The sequence below is a fragment of the Xenopus laevis genome, chromosome 4S (genome assembly GCF_017654675.1).
Source record: "Xenopus laevis strain J_2021 chromosome 4S, Xenopus_laevis_v10.1, whole genome shotgun sequence".
In the NCBI taxonomy this organism is placed as follows: Eukaryota; Metazoa; Chordata; class Amphibia; order Anura; family Pipidae; genus Xenopus; species Xenopus laevis.
Genome location: NC_054378.1, coordinates 132483082 through 132500725, shown reverse-complemented (window position 1 = coordinate 132500725; position 17644 = coordinate 132483082). Strand labels below are relative to the sequence as shown.

Sequence of the window (17644 nt, the reverse complement as noted above, 5' to 3'; positions counted from 1 at the left end):
TACACTGCAGACAATGCTTTTATCTGATAATATTTACAGGAGTCTGGATACAAATATAAAAGGAAGATTATAAAAATATACAAACTGTAGGGAATTGACATTTGTTCTGTACAAAGTGACTCCCCGGCTAAAACTTGGAATTGTCTTCAAAGAACTTGAGCTGCCGAATCTTCAGACTGTAGGGAGTGTACTTGTCTCCAAGGTGATCCTTCAGTTGCACCTAGAAATGAGAAACCCACAGTGAGTAGAGTGTGAGTAGGAGAGACTACACCAGAGTGTCTGTGTGGGAGCAGTGTGTAAGTGTGAGTAAGTAGGACAGATTACGTGAGTGTGTATAGTGTGAGTGTGTATAGTGCGAGTGTGTATAGTGCGAGTGTGTATAGTGCGAGTGTGTATAGTGTGAGTATATACAGTATAGTGTGAGTATATATAGTGTGAGTATATATAGTGCGAGTGTGTATAGTGTGAGTATATACAGTATAGTGTGAGTATATATAGTGTGAGTATATATAGTGAGTGTGTATAGTGTGAGTATATATAGTGTGAGTGTGTATAGTGTGAGTGTGTATAGTGTGAGTATATATAGTGTGAGATAGTATGGGGTGTGACTGCCACACGTGCCGTCTCCATAGTTACCTCCCTGTCAGTCTCATCGTCACACTCCATGATGTCATACACTGTCTCCAGCAGCTTCACTCCCACTCCCTGCACCACATCAGCCCTCAGAGCCTCCACCATGCGCCGGAACTTCTCAGGCACCGTCAGGGTATCTGGGGGGTGACACACAGGGGCAGTATGAGGGGTACAGCCATGTCCTGGGATGCCAATTAGGGAGGAGTGGGGCAAGTGGAACAAACTGTACCTGAGGGGAAACCGTGGAAGTGCAACTCCTCAGGCTCTGCGGGGGCTTTGCCGTGTAATATCAGGGTGTCTCTGTATTTCCTTTGGGGCCTGAATTCTCTGCTCGGTGGTACCGACTTCTCCCCCTCTGATCTCTCCACGTGCAACGTCTCTGTCATCAGCTCAACCAGATCCTGCATCTCACTCGACTCCCATCTCCTTGTGTGGGGGGGGGGGGGATTCAGTCATTAGTAAGGCCCCAGTGTGGCACAAGTACCACCAGTATTAGTAGCAAGAGTAACATCTATATCCCACAGTTCCACCATTATGCCACTTGTATCAGGACAGAAGCTGCCCCCCCCCACACACTGATCACTGACCATATGTTGTGTCACACGTAACAACTGCATCACATGTGCCCCCGCCCCGTCTCACTGCTGCACATACGTGTGCTACATGTATCACTGGTGTATATAGTGGCGCAGTACAACGAGCACTCACCCTTCTTTACATTCTCCCTCCGAGCGCTCAGTGGAACTGGCAGAGGAACTCCATTCATCTTCAGACAGACGCCGACAAACACCGCTCTTCTGCTTCTACAGATACACAGACACATATTATATCATTGGGACAGACAGACAGCAACACTGCGTTCTCTCTTCTCTTACTGAGACACTCCCAGCAACATGGCTCCTACATATTGTCACACTGGGTGGGATCTCAGGTCGGAATGATAGAGGGAGCAGAGAGGTAGGAATGATAGAGGGAGCAGAGAGGTAGGTAGGAATGATAGAGGGAGCAGGGAGGTAGGTAGGAACAATAGAGGGAGCAGGGAGGTAGGTAGGAATGATAGAGGGAGCAGGGAGGTAGGTAGGAATGATATAGGGAGCAGGGAGGTAGGTAGGAATGATATAGGGAGCAGGGAGGTAGGAATGATATAGGGAGCAGGGAGGTAGGTCGGAATGATATAGGGAGCAGGGAGGTAGGAATGATATAGGGAGCAGGGAGGTAGGTAGGAATGATATAGGGAGCAGAGAGGTAGGAATGATATAGGGAGCAGGGAGGTAGGTCGGAATGATATAGGGAGCAGGGAGGTAGGTAGGAATGATATAGGGAGCAGAGAGGTAGGAATGATATAGGGAGCAGGGAGGTAGGTAGGAATGATATAGGGAGCAGAGAGGTAGGAATGATATAGGGAGCAGGGAGGTAGGTCGGAATGATATAGGGAGCAGGGAGGTAGGTCGGAATGATATAGGGAGCAGGGAGGTAGGTAGGAATGATATAGGGAGCAGGGAGGTAGGTAGGAATGATAGAGGGAGCAGGGAGGTAGGTAGGAATGATAGAGGGAGCAGGGAGGTAGGTAGGAATGATAGAGGGAGCAGGGAGGTAGGTAGGAATGATAGAGGGAGCAGGGAGGTAGGTAGGAATGATAGAGGGAGCAGAGAGGTAGGTAGGAATGATAGAGGGAGCAGAGAGGTAGGTAGGAATGATAGAGGGAGCAGAGAGGTAGGTAGGAATGATAGAGGGAGCAGGGAGGTAGGTAGGAATGATAGAGGGAGCAGAGAGGTAGGTAGGAATGATAGAGGGAGCAGGGAGGTAGGTAGGAATGATAGAGGGAGCAGAGAGGTAGGTAGGAATGATAGAGGGAGCAGGGAGGTAGGTAGGAATGATAGAGGGAGCAGAGAGGTAGGTAGGAATGATAGAGGGAGCAGGGAGGTAGGTAGGAATGATAGAGGGAGCAGGGAGGTAGGTAGGAATGATAGAGGGAGCAGGGAGGTAGGTCGGAATGATAAGGGAAAAGGCCACATGAGTCTGGCACAGGGGCAGGAGAAATGTGTGTTGTACAATTAAAGTGCAGATCATCATAATTGTCTGGGAAAGATTCCTATTGGTTCGTTGATCTGTCAGTTTGAAGCATATTCAGAATGAAATACACAGTTAGGCCCATAAATCTTTGGACAGAGAAGTTTTGTCTAATTTTGGTTCTGTAAATGACCACAATGAAGTTTAAATGAAACAACTCAGATGCAGTTGAACTGCAGACTTTCAGCTTTAATTCAGTGGGTTGAACAAAAAGATTGTATAAAAATGTGAGGAACTAAAGCCTTTTTTAACACAATCCCTTCATTTCAGGGGCTCACAAGTAATTGTACCATTGAGTCAAAGTCTATTTCATGGGCAGGTGGGGCAATTCCTTGGTTATGTCATTATCAATGAAGCAGATAAAAGCCCTGGAGTTGATTTGAGGGGGGGGGGGGGTATGTGGAACAGACATGAGGACAAAGGAGCTCTCCATGCAGGTGATGTCACGTAATGTACAGAACTAAAATTAGACACAAGTTGTCTCTGTCCAAGGATTTATGGGCCTGTGTTTTTTACAAGTGTTTTAGTATCACCCCCAGTGATGGGCCAGTCCAATGGAAGTGTTAATCAGCTGAATCTTCTGCCCAGGGCACTGGGATGGAAAGTGACTGACAAGGCCCCGGGTGGCATCACTTACTGCTGGAAGTCATGGCCGTGATTAGTCTGGGAAACCCTGCACCCAAATGTCTCCCTGTTACACAGCTGATAGTGGGGGGCTTGTTGTTATTACACACAGTGACCCCATGAACACGACTCCCTATTCAAAGGGACATGGGAACGTTGTGCAGGTGATTCCCAAGGATCCAGTTTGTCACTAAAACTGCACCAGGGCACAGGTCCCAAACACAATGTGATCCAATATGGCAGCACACACATCAGCTGTTACAATAACCCCCGACACTCCTAAACTGCACTCAACTGAGTTCTCTTTTACTTGGGCCAAATGATGATCATTCCCAGTTCATGTTCCCACCTAGGCAAGTCCCATTATTTAATGATATCCCAAATAAACCATGAGGCTACACCATCCCCCCCCCCATTGTATGTGATCTAATCCATCCCCAGCATGTGACGACTATACTAATGGGTCCAGAGAGACCCCCCCCCCCAACATCCAAACACATGGACATTATTCTTCCGCTTCCCTTGATTTGATTGGTGGGTCTGTATGAAATCAAAGTGTTTGTTACCCCCTCAGGAAGGGCGTCTGGGTGATGTGCAGCGGGGGTCTCAGTGCCACATTGTGTCCCACAGGAGCTTCTTGTGACTGCCGGAGCTGTATAGTAAAGTACAGTAAACATAATACAGAGCATTCAATTCCTTTTCTCTAGACATTACATTAAAAGATTTCAAGGATCACAATGGCTGCCCCATTACGAGCAGACCAAGGGGCAGCATTGTTTATAATTAAAGCACTGCGTATCTTGACAGCGCTATATAAATAAATGATGATAAATGATGATGATATGAGCCCTGCGTGTAGCACTTCAGCCTGTATATCCCCTCAGCCTGGGAAGATAAATATATAGTGAATAAAGTACCCCCTCTTGTAAAATATAAGGATATTATAAGTTACCGAGGAGTTTCATGACCATATAAAAGTACGAGGCCGAAGGCTGAGTGTTTTTATACAGGTCATGGAACTCCGAGGTAACTTCTAATATCCTCATATTTTACAACTGGGGGTACTTTATTTATTATAATACACACGTTTCAGTGAGTCATGTGACAGAAATGACATCAGAACTCACCGTTTATAACTGATGACATCAGAACTCACCGTTTATAACTGATGACATCAGAACTCACCGTTTATAAGGATATAATTTACAAGATATTTATGGCTTTTGTGTATTATATATATATATATATATATATACACCGAAAATGCAGGTCGACCCCCAAAACCCATATCATTTCTGCTTCAACACAACTGCCATATAGTAGGGGCACTCTACCCCCGCATACTTTAGCATGGGACTTACCAGAGGCAAATATGTCCTCCTGCGACTGCTTGAGTCTCCTTCTCTCCCGGGCAGACAGAGGTCGGTGCTCCTGTGGGAATTCAGATGGACATTGGTAACTGCCCATTTCCCACCACTAAGTGATTATTCAGGCCTGGCCCCTGGGCAATAACAAATAATCCTGTAACACATTACTGAACACTGTCCGTCTGTAGCACAGGGCTGCCCGTCTGTCCATGGGACAAGTATTCAGTGAATGGAAATGGGGTTTATGGGAAATAATCTCATTAATGTACATTAAACCCCCTTTGCTGCTGCTGTCACTTCCACCCAATCCTTTATCTCTGCACCCCACATTAAACTGCACTAAATTACCTGTGAAGCTGAATTGACTCTGCAGTGTGATAGGGACGTCCCATGTGCAGGATTACGGATCTCTGGGGTACTCCTCACATGTTGCACCACTGGGTGTGAACTGGCAGGGGGAATGGGGAGAGGTCTGGGGTGCGCCACATCCTCCTGCAAAGCCAAAATGTGACAGTCAGGAGAATTCATTGCCCTGTGATGATCACACTCTCGCTCTCTGTATCCCCAGTTTGTGATCTCACACTGACCACTGCAGCCTTAAAGGAGAATTCAACCCGTAATAAAAAAAACCCTACCCTGGGTAGACCCCCCTCCCTCCAGTCTACCTCCCCCCCCCGCAAATGCCTAATTTTTTACTCACCCCTCTGTGCAGATTGTGACCTCTGAGTTCACGGCAGCCATCTTCTTTCTTCGGTCTTTTTCGGGAAGTTTCAGCACATGCGCAGCTGGAGTCAATTACTGGTCCCAAACACTGCGCATGCGCTGAAACTTCCCGAAAAAGACCGAAGAAAGAAGATGGCTGCCGTGAACTCAGAGGTCACAATCTGCACAGAGGGGTGAGTAAAAAATTAGAGCCATTTGCCCAGGGGTGGGGTGACGGTAGGCTGGGGGGAGGAGGGAGGGGTTTTTTTTTTTTTTATTACAGGTTGAATTCTCATTTAAGGGAGCTGCGGGGGCCAATTTTTAATGAATCAGAGGAGTTTGGGTATAGGACTGGCCAGAGTTCATTGTCACACAGTTGGCAGTTTCATATATTGCAACATAGAAATAAACAATCCCTGTTCTGTAAAAGGGGAAGGTATTCTCTCGGTAGCTTAAAGGGCAAGTCAACCCAAGATAAAAATTTGTCTAATAATAGAAAACATAATTCTGAGGAACTTTGCAATACACATTTATTGTTTTTAAGTTATTAATATATGTATTGCTATTGAAATCAGCGTCTGTCCCTTTTTGTTCTCTGCCCTGATGGCTCAGACTGTTGATACAATGTAAGACAAGGCAGCTACCGGTAATTAACAGACCTCTCTTTGCTGCCGGGGAATGAACACTTTTGCAACATTCTTTAAAAACGAACAATCAGGAGTGAAGCCAATGCTGCTTTCAATTGCAATTTTTTTTTGCAAATAACTTTAAAAGCACTAAACATTTTTAATGAATGTATAAGGAAATATGCTTAGAATAATTTCTTTTATTAGACACATTTTTATATTGGGGTTGACTTGCCGTTTAATAACCTTGTGTGCTCTGTCCTGGCCCTCACCTTGTGTGTATCGTCCTCCTTCTGATCTCTACTCCGGTGTCGTCTCTGTCGAGAGAGGGATGGTTCCGACACTGAGCTGTGAGGCTGGGGTGCAGGACAAACAAATTGCTCTGCTTTTGCTGCAGGCTTTGCCGATACTGAAGCCTAAAAAGAAGTAGATACTCAAATTAACAGGAAAATCCAACTTTAGGCCTCTGGATATTCCCAAATGGGGACGATCTCCAATGAAAAACTTAATAAACTCATATGAAATGTGTAAAACAAAAAAATCAGATGTAAAAAACAAAAGCATATGTGCTACTGATTCCATGTTTGCAGATGGTGCAAGAGAAACGGAGAGACCCTCACCTGTGTATGAATGAGAGGGTCCCCCTTGTTGCACTAGTGTAACACAATACAGTTTGGCACCATAATAACCACACACTCACCTCTGCGCCACCCTTACAATTAATTTTGCCTGCCACCCAAAATTTGCTTTTAAACTGTAGGAAGAGAAGCATTACTGCATTAATTCTATTTCTAAGTAGTAGAATTGGATACATCCCTTTTAGACTCGTTTAGGAACGACACAAAGGACACGACGTGAGAGTTGGCTTATGCATGTTTGTACAAACAATGGGCAGAATAAATAATATTAAATATAGGAAAGTACCCCGTCTGTAACGATTAAATTCATGTCTAGCAATAGATTAAATCTCTTAAATTAGGATAAGTGATTCACTTAAATTAAAGTGCAATGCGTGCCTGATCAATTAATTCATCAACCAATTTATTCCCCAGCCAATTCATGAATAATTAAATATAAATATAAAGTGCCAATTAGTGCATCTATCCAATAGGTGTTGCCCAATTAATAACCTTCAGTTCATAAAAAAAATCATGATTGAGCTCGAATAAATTAAGTTTAAGAAGTGCAATTAGTTTGGACAAGGTTCTTCTGATTAAATGAGTTGATGTTCTAAAAAAAAACAAATTAAACCAGAATAATAAAGTGCCAGGCATTCAAACAATGGGACCAAATGTGTCTCTTTTTCACTTGAATGCAGGTATTTCCCCTCTTTGTTGCCATAAAAACAACACCATAAGATTTACAGTTCAACACAGAAGAGGAAAAAATACCAAGCAAAAGTCTTACAAGTTCCATTACTGGGACAAAAGGCTCTAGAAGTTTATCCGTAGATTCCAATTCTTCCTAGGGAAAAAAAAAAAGGAAAACAAAAGTGTGAGTCAGATAATGGAGGAAGAGAGAGTCGCACAGGAGAGAAGCTGATAGAAGGAGATTGATGAGGATTGTAAGGGGAGAGGAGAAGTGGGTGAGGAAGAGGAGGCATTGGGGAGACAAGAGATACTGCAGTGCTAGTGGAAGGGACAGGCAAGAATGTATTTGGGATAGAGCAATGCTGTTGGCTCTTGTAAAATGAAGCCTGACCAATGTGCTGCTGTCCTGACAAGACTTTACACAGAAAGGAAAATAGTTGGAGCCTTACAAACCCTAATGTTGTTTCAAGCATGATGCCAGGATGCTGGTGTGAGATGCTGTTGGAATAAAGCACAATAACCATTATCCATTTCTCTAGGGATAAAGGCAGAACTTACATTACTGGGAGATTTCGGATTCTTGGTAACAGGCTGCAAGAGCTTCATGGTATCATCTTGTTCCTCCATGCTGCCAGAGTGCTTCTTTTCTACCCTGGAAATAGAATTTAAATGCACTTTTTCTGTGCCTTCCACTGTATGTGATTCGATCTGAAGTCTCTTCCATTTGGGCTTGTTTGTAACATGATCATTGGCAGGATTTTGTGCAGGTATCGGATGATCTGGAGCAGGGCGATCACCTTCAGACGGAGAGATATTGATATCCACGTTGCTGAGGGTTGCCACAGACACGCCAGTGTGGTTCAGACAATTGAGGGCAGTTTCTGGGACATCGATATCGGATGCAAGTGGAGCGGCAATTGCTGGCTTGTTCTTGGCTGGACTTCTCATCTTTTTCTGTGAGATAAACACACTCCGTTTGTATTTAGTACACACAATGGTGCCAAACATCTCATTACTTGCTTCTTGTCTGGCTAAACATAATTAAAACACTGTGCTAGCCATCTTGTTCCAACAATGGGACAGGCTGGGACTGTGGGAGTTCAATTATTGTTCCAATATTCAGTGCAACTTTATTGTGCCCCTTATTTACAGTGAGGGGTGCAGATAGAGAGTGGTGAAACAGTGCCCCCGGTGGTTAGATTATCATACAATATTGCATGGAGCACATAGGTAATTTCCCTTGTGCAACACGCTGGAGCTGAACTCTAAAGGTGGCCATAGATGCAAAGATCTGCTCGTTTGGCAACATCGCCAAACGAGCGGATCTTTCCCCGATATGCCATTAAACAAACATGGCTATATCGGGTGTAATCTGATTGTTCGGCCGCATGGCCTAACGATCCGATTACGATGTGCCCTGGGTTCCGGCGGGATCGGTCGGGTCAAAATCAAACCTGACCGATCGACCAAACGACCGATCTCCGCCGGACGAAAGAAGTCGGGGCACGCCACACACGATCCGAAAATCGTACGAATCCTCGATTCGTACGATCGGATCTGTGTGTCTATGGCCACCTTAACCGTTAAGTGCTCCCACGTTTATTCACTGCCAAACACGAGGATGAAAATCCAAAAGATTTAACCATTCAAGCAAGAAATTCTTTTCGCTCAACATGGGAATCTGTTTTCTCCCCAAATTAGTATCCAAGGAAACCTTTATTGGCTAAAACCCCATCATTCCCACTTTCATATGACTGAAACATCACAGGATGGACCAGTCTTTATACACCCAATGTCCAAGAGCATTTGCCGAGGTTGGTAGGACTGTATGTGTCAACAGAAATAGCTCTTCTGTAACGTTTATTCTATTAATGTTAGTGAGGTTCAGGCAGGAGTGAATCCTGAGATACACCCAGCAAAACCCACCTGGGGAGAACACACGGGGCATTCAGCAATATGGCGTTGAACACACAGGGAAGCAGAGAACTGTGAGATGTACAAAGAAAGCTCATGTTCTTATCACTGCTGCTCTCTGGCCATAAGGGAACACTGTCGTATTTACTTTTTTTGTGCAATTTAGACATAGATCAGCTGGAAATTTCTTTAAGAACCTGACAGTCCCCATGGAACCCTGATCATTACTGATGGGAGGACAGAGGCTGGAAGAGAAATACCATACCAATGCAATCTTTTTGGGAGGGTCGCAGGCAGATTTTGGCAGTGCATCATCTTGTGCTTCACGATTTGCTGAGATATTGCTCAGGCTGCTGTCGGACACTTTCTTTTTGGGTTTGCAATGATTTCTGGAATTCAATGGAACTTTGTTATTTCTAAACATCCACTGAATATTCCCAATAACATGCAAGAACCTCCCCTGTTGAAATGCAGTTTCAAGTGTAGACTTTGAGGTATCAGGTTCACCCATTCTGAATTGACCAAATTAAAGAAAGAAACTCGGCCTGATGCTGATCTGATATTATTTCCATAGGCTCGTTACAAGTTGCAGTTTTAATGGCATGAGATAGGCTGGAGTCTTCTGTAGAGTCTCTGGCTACAGTCAAGGGAATCTGGAGTTGTGAAAAGACTAATGGTGGCCATACACGGGCCGATAAAGCTGCAGATATCAGTCGTTTGGACCAATTTGACAGCTTATCTGCCCGTGTATGGGGGCTTCCGAAGGGTCTTCCCGATCGATATCTGGCCACGATATCGATCGGGAAGGTTTGATTTTTAACCGTCCGACCCGTCGGAGCCCCTTGGCGCATCGTAATTCGATCGTTCGGCCATTCGAATTACCCCTGATATAGCCATGCCGTTAGTGGCATATCGGGGAAAGATCCGCTCGTTTGGCGATGTCGCCAAACGAGCTGATTTTTGAGTCTATGGCCACCTTTAAGGCCCCATACATGGGCCGATAAAAGCAACTGACAGACCAAGTCAGCAGCTTATTGGCCCGTGTGTAGAGCTCCTTGACGGGCTTTCCCAATTGATATCTGGAAAATCCCATCGGATCACAGCCATGTCTTTACGTTGATGCGGTCCCGCAATCTGACTGCCCGTTTGGCCTCCGTTCTGATCCGATCACTGGGACCTAGGGCCCACGATCGGATCAGCCCAATATCCCCCACTTCAATGTGGGCATATCAGGGAGAGATAAGTTTGTTTGGTGACATCACTAAACAAGCGGGTCTCTACGTCTATGGCCACCTTAAAGTGTGGTTCACTTTTTCGTATGTTATAGAATGGCCAGTTTTAAGCAACTTTTCGATTGGTTTTCATTATTTTTTATAGTTTTATAGTTATTTGCCTTCTTCTTCTGACTCTTTGCAACTTTCAAATGGGGGTCACTGACCCCTTCTAAAAACAAAGGCCCTGTAAGGCTACAAATGTATTGTTACTTTTTATTCCTCATCTTTCTATTCAGGCCTCTCCTATTCATATTCCAGTCTCTTATTCACATCAGTGCATGGTTGCTAGGGGAATTTGGACTCTAATTACCAGATTGCTTAAAATGCAAATTAAAGAACAGCTGAATAAAAAGCTAAATAAGTCAAAAACCTTAAATAATAAAAAATGAAAACCGATTGCAAATTGTCTCAGAATATCCCTCTCTACATCATACTAACCATTAGTAAACAATCCCTTTAAATGCTGAACCAGTAGTTTATTTAAACCAAGCAGAAAAGGGAGGTTCTCTTGTTTTAATTGGTTCCCCTCCAAGTGAAATAGCCTTTACGTTAACGTTGTCCTATAATTAGAAGTTCTGTACGGTTACAGTTTTATGGCAGCAATAAAGCGCAAACTCACAGTTTTGTGGCCTGTAGGAACAAGGTGATGTGATGTCTGATGAAGGATTTATGTAAAATCTGTTTCACACTTGGCCGTTTCTCCGGCTGCCGATTCAGCATCGCTGCTATCAGGTCTCCCAGCTCTTTAGTGTAATCCTTTGGCATTGGGGGCAACTGTTGGCAGAGGAGAATGAGGATTAACATGGACATATACACAAACAGTCAGACACACACAAAGAGATACACAACAAATGCACTCACACATTCATCCCTCCAACACACACACACTGGCAAACTGACAATATGTCTAGCCCCATGTCAGATTTCAAAATTAAATATTAAAAAATCTGTTTGCTCTTTTGAGAAATGGATTTCAGTGCAGAATTCTTCTGGAGCAGCACTATTAACTGATGTGTTTTGAATAAAAACAGGGTTTCCCATGAAGGAAAAACAATATAATATAGTGTCATACTGCACTGGTACAACTGTGTTTGTTTCAGAAACTCTACTATAGTTTATATAAACAAGCTGCTGTGTAGCCATGGGGCAGCCATTCAAGCACAGGATACACAGTAGATAACAGATAAGTACTACTATAGTTTATATAAACAAGCTGCTGTGTAGCCATGGGGGCAGCCATTCAAGCACAGGATACACAGTAGATAACAGATAAGTACTACTATAGTTTATATAAACAAGCTGCTGTGTAGCCATGGGGGCAGCCATTCAAGCACAGGATACACAGTAGATAACAGATAAGTACTACTATAGTTTATATAAACAAGCTGCTGTGTAGCCAGGGGGGCAGCCATTCAAGCACAGGATACACAGTAGATAACAGATAAGTACTACTATAGTTTATATAAACAAGCTGCTGTGTAGTCATGGGGGCAGCCATTCAAGCACAAGATACACAGTAGATAACAGATAAGTACTACTATAGTTTATATAAACAAGCTGTTGTGTAGCCATGGGGGCAGCCATTCAAGCACAGGATACACAGTAGATAACAGATAAGTACTACTATAGTTTATATAAACAAGCTGCTGTGTAGTCATGGGGGCAGCCATTCAAGCACAAGATACACAGTAGATAACAGATAAGTACTACTATAGTTTATATAAACAAGCTGTTGTGTAGCAATGGGGGCAGCCATTTAAAGTTGAAAAAGGAGAAAAGGCACAGGATACACAGGAGAACTATAGTAGAGTTTCTAAAGCAAACACACCAGTTGTCCCAGCGCAGGTGAACACTACATTATATTTAAAGGGGTGTTTTACCTTTACATAAACTTCTAGTATGTTACAGAATGACCAGCTGTAAGCAACTTTCCCATTGGTTTTCTGTTTTATAGTTATTTGCATTTTTCTTTTGACTCTTTACAGCTTTCAAATGGGGGTCACTGACCCCATCTAAAAGGCAAATGTTGTGTAAGGCTACAAATGTATTGCTATTGCTACTTTTTATTCCTCCTCTTTCTAGACAACATATGAGAAAGGAATTGCAGACGGCTCTATCGTTCTGTCGAGTGTTGGGAGTTACTTATGTTATTTCCCAGCAAGTAGCAGCAGACTGGAACCATAAGATGTAGTTGAGGAGCACCTCCCCCAATATAAAGGAGTATAAAGACTGAGAGGAAACCAATTCCAGTAAATAAGCAATAGCCTAATGATTTACCTTCCCCTCAATAATGCGATACACCAACGAGTTCATATCTTTGGCATTGAAAGCGTGTCGGAGTGTTGCAATTTCATAGACGCAGCAGCCGAGAGCCCACACATCAGACTATGGAGAGAATCAGTGTAAATGATGAGAACAAGCAGCTTGTAGTGATATAATAGGGACTATAGATTAATATGTACCCCCAGACACACAAGCCACTCCCCCTGTACCCTAGAACTCTCCCCTCACAGTGACTTGTGTAGTAGACAGTCCCATTGTACCCAATGTACAGGCTCCCCTCTATATAACTCGTATTCATACACATCTCTCACCTTATAGTTGTACGGCTTGTTGGAGAAAAGCTCGGGGCTCATATAGTAGGGTGTCCCGATTAACGTACTCGCCATATCATACTGACTCTCTAACACCCGCGCTATTCCCAGGTCTCCCACCTTAATGATGTTGGATCGAGTAAGAAAGACATTCTGAGTCTTTAGATCTCGGTGCATAATGTGCTCCTCGTGCAAATACTGGAAACACAATAGGTGAGAAATAGGACACAAGTGAATATTAAATTATACGTGAGTATTATATAGTGACTGCAGTCACATCACACAACCTCCTCTCTTCAACTTCTTTATCATTTCTACAAGAAACTTCTGCAGCAGCACATGATAAGAACGGGACATTAAGGGAACATCATTTTGCCTCTTTATTGGCAGGGGGGGAGGGAAGAAAACACATTACACAAATGACTTAGTAGTAAGTGTTGCACATGTATAACATTGTCATTGTATTAGTGACACAAACTCTTTGTCTCCCAGGACAGCACTTGTATTTTCTACTTTCTAACCACAATTACTAACCAGACTTATTAGAGACAGAGAGGTGAGTGTGGGGCAACTCAGCAGAATGAGAAGGGAAAGGGTAAAAGAGGAGAGTGAATAGAGTGAGGCACAAAATTAGGGTTAGTGCGTAAGTGAGTGTGTGTGAGTGTGTACGCGAGTGTGTGTGAGTGTGTACGCGAGTGTGTGTGTAAGTGAGTGTGTGTAAGTGAGTGTGTGTAAGTGAGTGTGTGTAAGTGAGTGTGTGTAAGTGAGTGTGTGTAAGTGAGTGTGTGTAAGTGAGTGTGTGTAAGTGAGTGTGTGTAAGTGAGTGTGTGTAAGTGAGTGTGTGTAAGTGAGTGTGTGTAAGTGAGTGTGTGTGAGTGTGTACGCGAGTGTGTGTGTGAGAGAGTAAGTGATTGTGTGTAAGTGAGTGTGTACGCGAGTGTGTGTGTGAGAGTAAGTGAGTGTGTGTGTGTAAGCGAGTGTGTAAGTGAGTGTGTGTGAGTGAGTGTAAGTGAGTGAGTGTAAGTGAGTGAGTGTGTGTAAGTGAGTATGTGTAAGTGAGTGTGTGTAAGTGAGTGTGTGTGAGTGAGTGTGTGTGAGTGAGTGTGTGTGAGTGAGTGTGTGTGAGTGTGTGTGAGTGAGTGTGAGTGAGTGTAAGTGAGTGTGTGTAAGTGAGTGTGTGTTTATTAGTCAGTAAATACACTATTCTTTGCAGAAAACACAGGTTTTGCCGAGCTTAGCTGAAACCAGACAGGACTTAGTGTGGCTACTAGTACTTAACTATTACAGCCTGATCACTAGTAGTCACATTTGCTACAGTTGAAACGAGCAGGTGATGAGCCAAAGTAGAAGAGGGGGCCGTACCTGTAAGGCCATAGCGATCTGGATGAACCAGTCCATAACTTGGCTCTCTAGGAGAAGTTTGCCTTTCTGCTCTTTCAGCTTATGGTACAGATCTCCTCCCTCACAGAATCCCATAACAATGTACAGCATTCCATCCTCTCCTTCCCACGATTCCCTGTAGGCCACAATGTTGGGGTGCTTCAGGCGGGACAACAGCTGGGCCTCCTGTTCAGCCGCTTTACGCTCCCGGCGAGAGGCGTTCTGTAGGTTCAGCTTCTTAATGACAAACTGCAAATAAAAACCAGCTAATCAGATAGCGAGTAGCACTACAGGAGGACCCCAGCAGCTGCACACAGGCTTCTACCAGTCTTTTATAGAGTGTGAGTGAGGCCACATGATCAGTTCTTTGTGCACTCATCCATTCCCTCAGTGCCAACTCCTTCTACCCAACCCCTCAGTGCCAACTCCTTCTACCCAACCCCTCAGTGCCAACTCCTTCTACCCAACCCCTCAGTGCCAACTCCTTCTACCCAACCCTCAGTGCCAACTCCTTCTACCCAACCCCTCAGCGCCAACTCCTTCTACCCAACCCTCAGTGCCAACTCCTTCTACCCAACCCCTCAGCGCCAACTCCTTCTACCCAACCCCTCAGCGCCAACTCCTTCTACCCAACCCCTCAGCGCCAACTCCTTCTACCCAACCCCTCAGTGCCAACTCCTTCTACCCAACCCCTCAGTGCCAACTCCTTCTACCCAACCCCTCAGTGCCAACTCCTTCTACCCAACCCCTCAGTGCCAACTCCTTCTACCCAACCCCTCAGTGCCAACTCCTTCTACCCAACCCCTCAGTGCCAACTCCTTCTACCCAACCCCTCAGTGCCAACTCCTTCTGCCCAACCCTCAGCGCCAACTCCTTCTACCCAAACCCTCAGTGCCAACTCCTTCTACCCAAACCCTCAGTGCCAACTCCTTCTACCCAACCCTCAGTGCCAACTCCTTCTACCCAACCCTCAGTGCCAACTCCTTCTACCCAACCCCTCAGCGCCAACTCCTTCTGCCCAACCCCTCAGCGCCAACTCCTTCTACCCAACCCTCAGTGCCAACTCCTTCTACCCAACTCCTCAGTGCCAACTCCTTCTGCCCAACCCAGCAGTGCCAACTCCTTCTACCCAACCCTCAGTGCCAACTCCTTCTACCCAACCCTCAGTGCCAACTCCTTCTACCCAACCCTCAGTGCCAACTCCTTCTACCCAACCCTCAGTGCCAACTCCTTCTACCCAACCCTCAGTGCCAACTCCTTCTACCCAAACCCTCAGTGCCAACTCCTTCTACCCAACCCCTCAGTGCCAACTCCTTCTGCCCAACCCTCAGTGCCAACTCCTTCTACCCAACCCTCAGTGCCAACTCCTTCTACCCAACCCCTCAGTGCCAACTCCTTCTACCCAACCCCTCAGTGCCACTCCTTCTACCCAACCCCTCAGTGCCAACTCCTTCTACCCAACCCTCAGTGCCAACTCCTTCTACCCAAACCCTCAGTGCCAACTCCTTCTACCCAACCCCTCAGTGCCAACTCCTTCTGCCCAACCCTCAGTGCCAACTCCTTCTACCCAACCCTCAGTGCCAACTCCTTCTACCCAACCCCTCAGTGCCAACTCCTTCTACCCAACCCTCAGTGCCAACTCCTTCTACCCAACCCCTCAGTGCCAACTCCTTCTACCCAACCCTCAGTGCCAACTCCTTCTACCCAACCCTCAGTGCCAGCTCCTATAATTTCCGTCAGTGCTTCTAGTCACTTACCTGCTAGCCACAACTGGCACTCCTCTTATTCTTCATAATGTCTGTTTGGCTTCTTTAAAATTGTCTGGTGTTTTCATTAAAGAAGAGGAGCAGCAGCCTGGTGTAGCAGGTACTGAAAGTGACTACAAGTATCTTTTTCCTTTAATGCCAACTAGTTCTATCCATTACTTCTTGTCTATGGATCGATAGCACAAGGTTAATCCAGGGTCTCATCCGATTGCCCTTTTGGGGTAACAGGGAATTCCTACCCCCTATGAATCATATTGTAAACAGACTTGGTGGGTTTTCCTTCTGCTACTGATCCTTCCTTCTGCTACTCATTGTCAACAACATAAAAATAAATATGTCTTTATCAGATCTGACCTACTAGTAACTATATTTCTACTCCTTCCTTCTGTTCCATAGTACTGAGTGCTCTGAGATGTGAATGAGTAATGGAGTGAGTACAGGGGTGAGTACAGGGGTGAGTGAGGATGATTAAAGGGGAGAGAGGTGAGAGTGAGTAAAGGAGAGAGTATGAGAAATGGTGAGTGAGTAGAGAGTGAGTAGAGGGTGAGTAGAAAGAGGAGAGAGTGAGTAGAAAGAGGAGAGAGTGAGTAGAGAGTGAGTAGTGAGGAGAGAGTGAGTAGAGGAGGGAGAGTGAATACAGGGAGTAAATACAGGGAGAGCAGGAGTGAGTAGAGGAGAGAGAGAGTATGAGAAATGGTGGGTGAGTAGAGGAGTGAATAAAGAGTGAGGAGTGAGTAGAGAGAGTCCATATGAGGAGAGAGAGGAGACAGAGGGGGTCGGTACCTGTTTCCCCAGGGTTCGGTGTCGCACCAGACTCACTTCCCCGTAGCTTCCCTTCCCCACGGGCCGGACCAAAACGTACTCCCCCAACTGTCCGAACTCCCCCATCTCCTTTGCCTCTGCAGTCCACTTCCGGCGGTGCCTGGTCACCTAGCAACCTCACAGGAAGTACATCCCCTAACATTGGAGACACTAATGCCTCAGAGTTCTAACTCAGAAACGTTGTGATTGGTTTATACGTCTCCGCCCCCACACGTGACAGCTGAGCATCGCGCAACCTGAACAGTTGCTCCGAGTCCCCGCACTTCCATTGTTAGCGCTTTGTGTGGTACTGACAGTTCCGGGTATTGTCTCTGCTCATCTCTCTTTAGCTCCTCCCACTCACTGCGCCAAATCCTGCAGCGTTATACACTCACGTGACACACACCGTCATCTCCTCCAGTTCTCTCCTCACTCACCTCCAACGTATGGAGAGAAATATAGTAGTACTTATCTGTTATCTACTGTGTATCCTGTGCTTGAATGGCTGCCCCCATGGCTACACAGCAGCTTGTTTATATAAACTATAGTAGTACTTATCTGTTATCTACTGTGTATCCTGTGC

General features: G+C 45.2%; 1 protein-coding gene across 1 annotated transcript; it reads right to left on the bottom strand.

The window, feature by feature from the left end:
- Positions 1–5: 5 nt before the first annotated feature.
- nek4.S (NIMA-related kinase 4 S homeolog) lies at positions 6–17209 on the bottom strand. Its single transcript, NM_001091106.1, is given in 16 exon segments — positions 6–220; positions 637–770; positions 863–1059; positions 1342–1436; positions 3894–3979; positions 4689–4758; positions 5043–5186; positions 6295–6438; positions 7430–7486; positions 7891–8286; positions 9512–9635; positions 11140–11294; positions 12798–12905; positions 13115–13312; positions 14477–14743; positions 17044–17209. Coding segments are annotated over 16 exon segments (2373 nt in total). The 5' UTR covers positions 17149–17209; the 3' UTR covers positions 6–127.
- Positions 17210–17644: the final 435 nt, after the last annotated feature.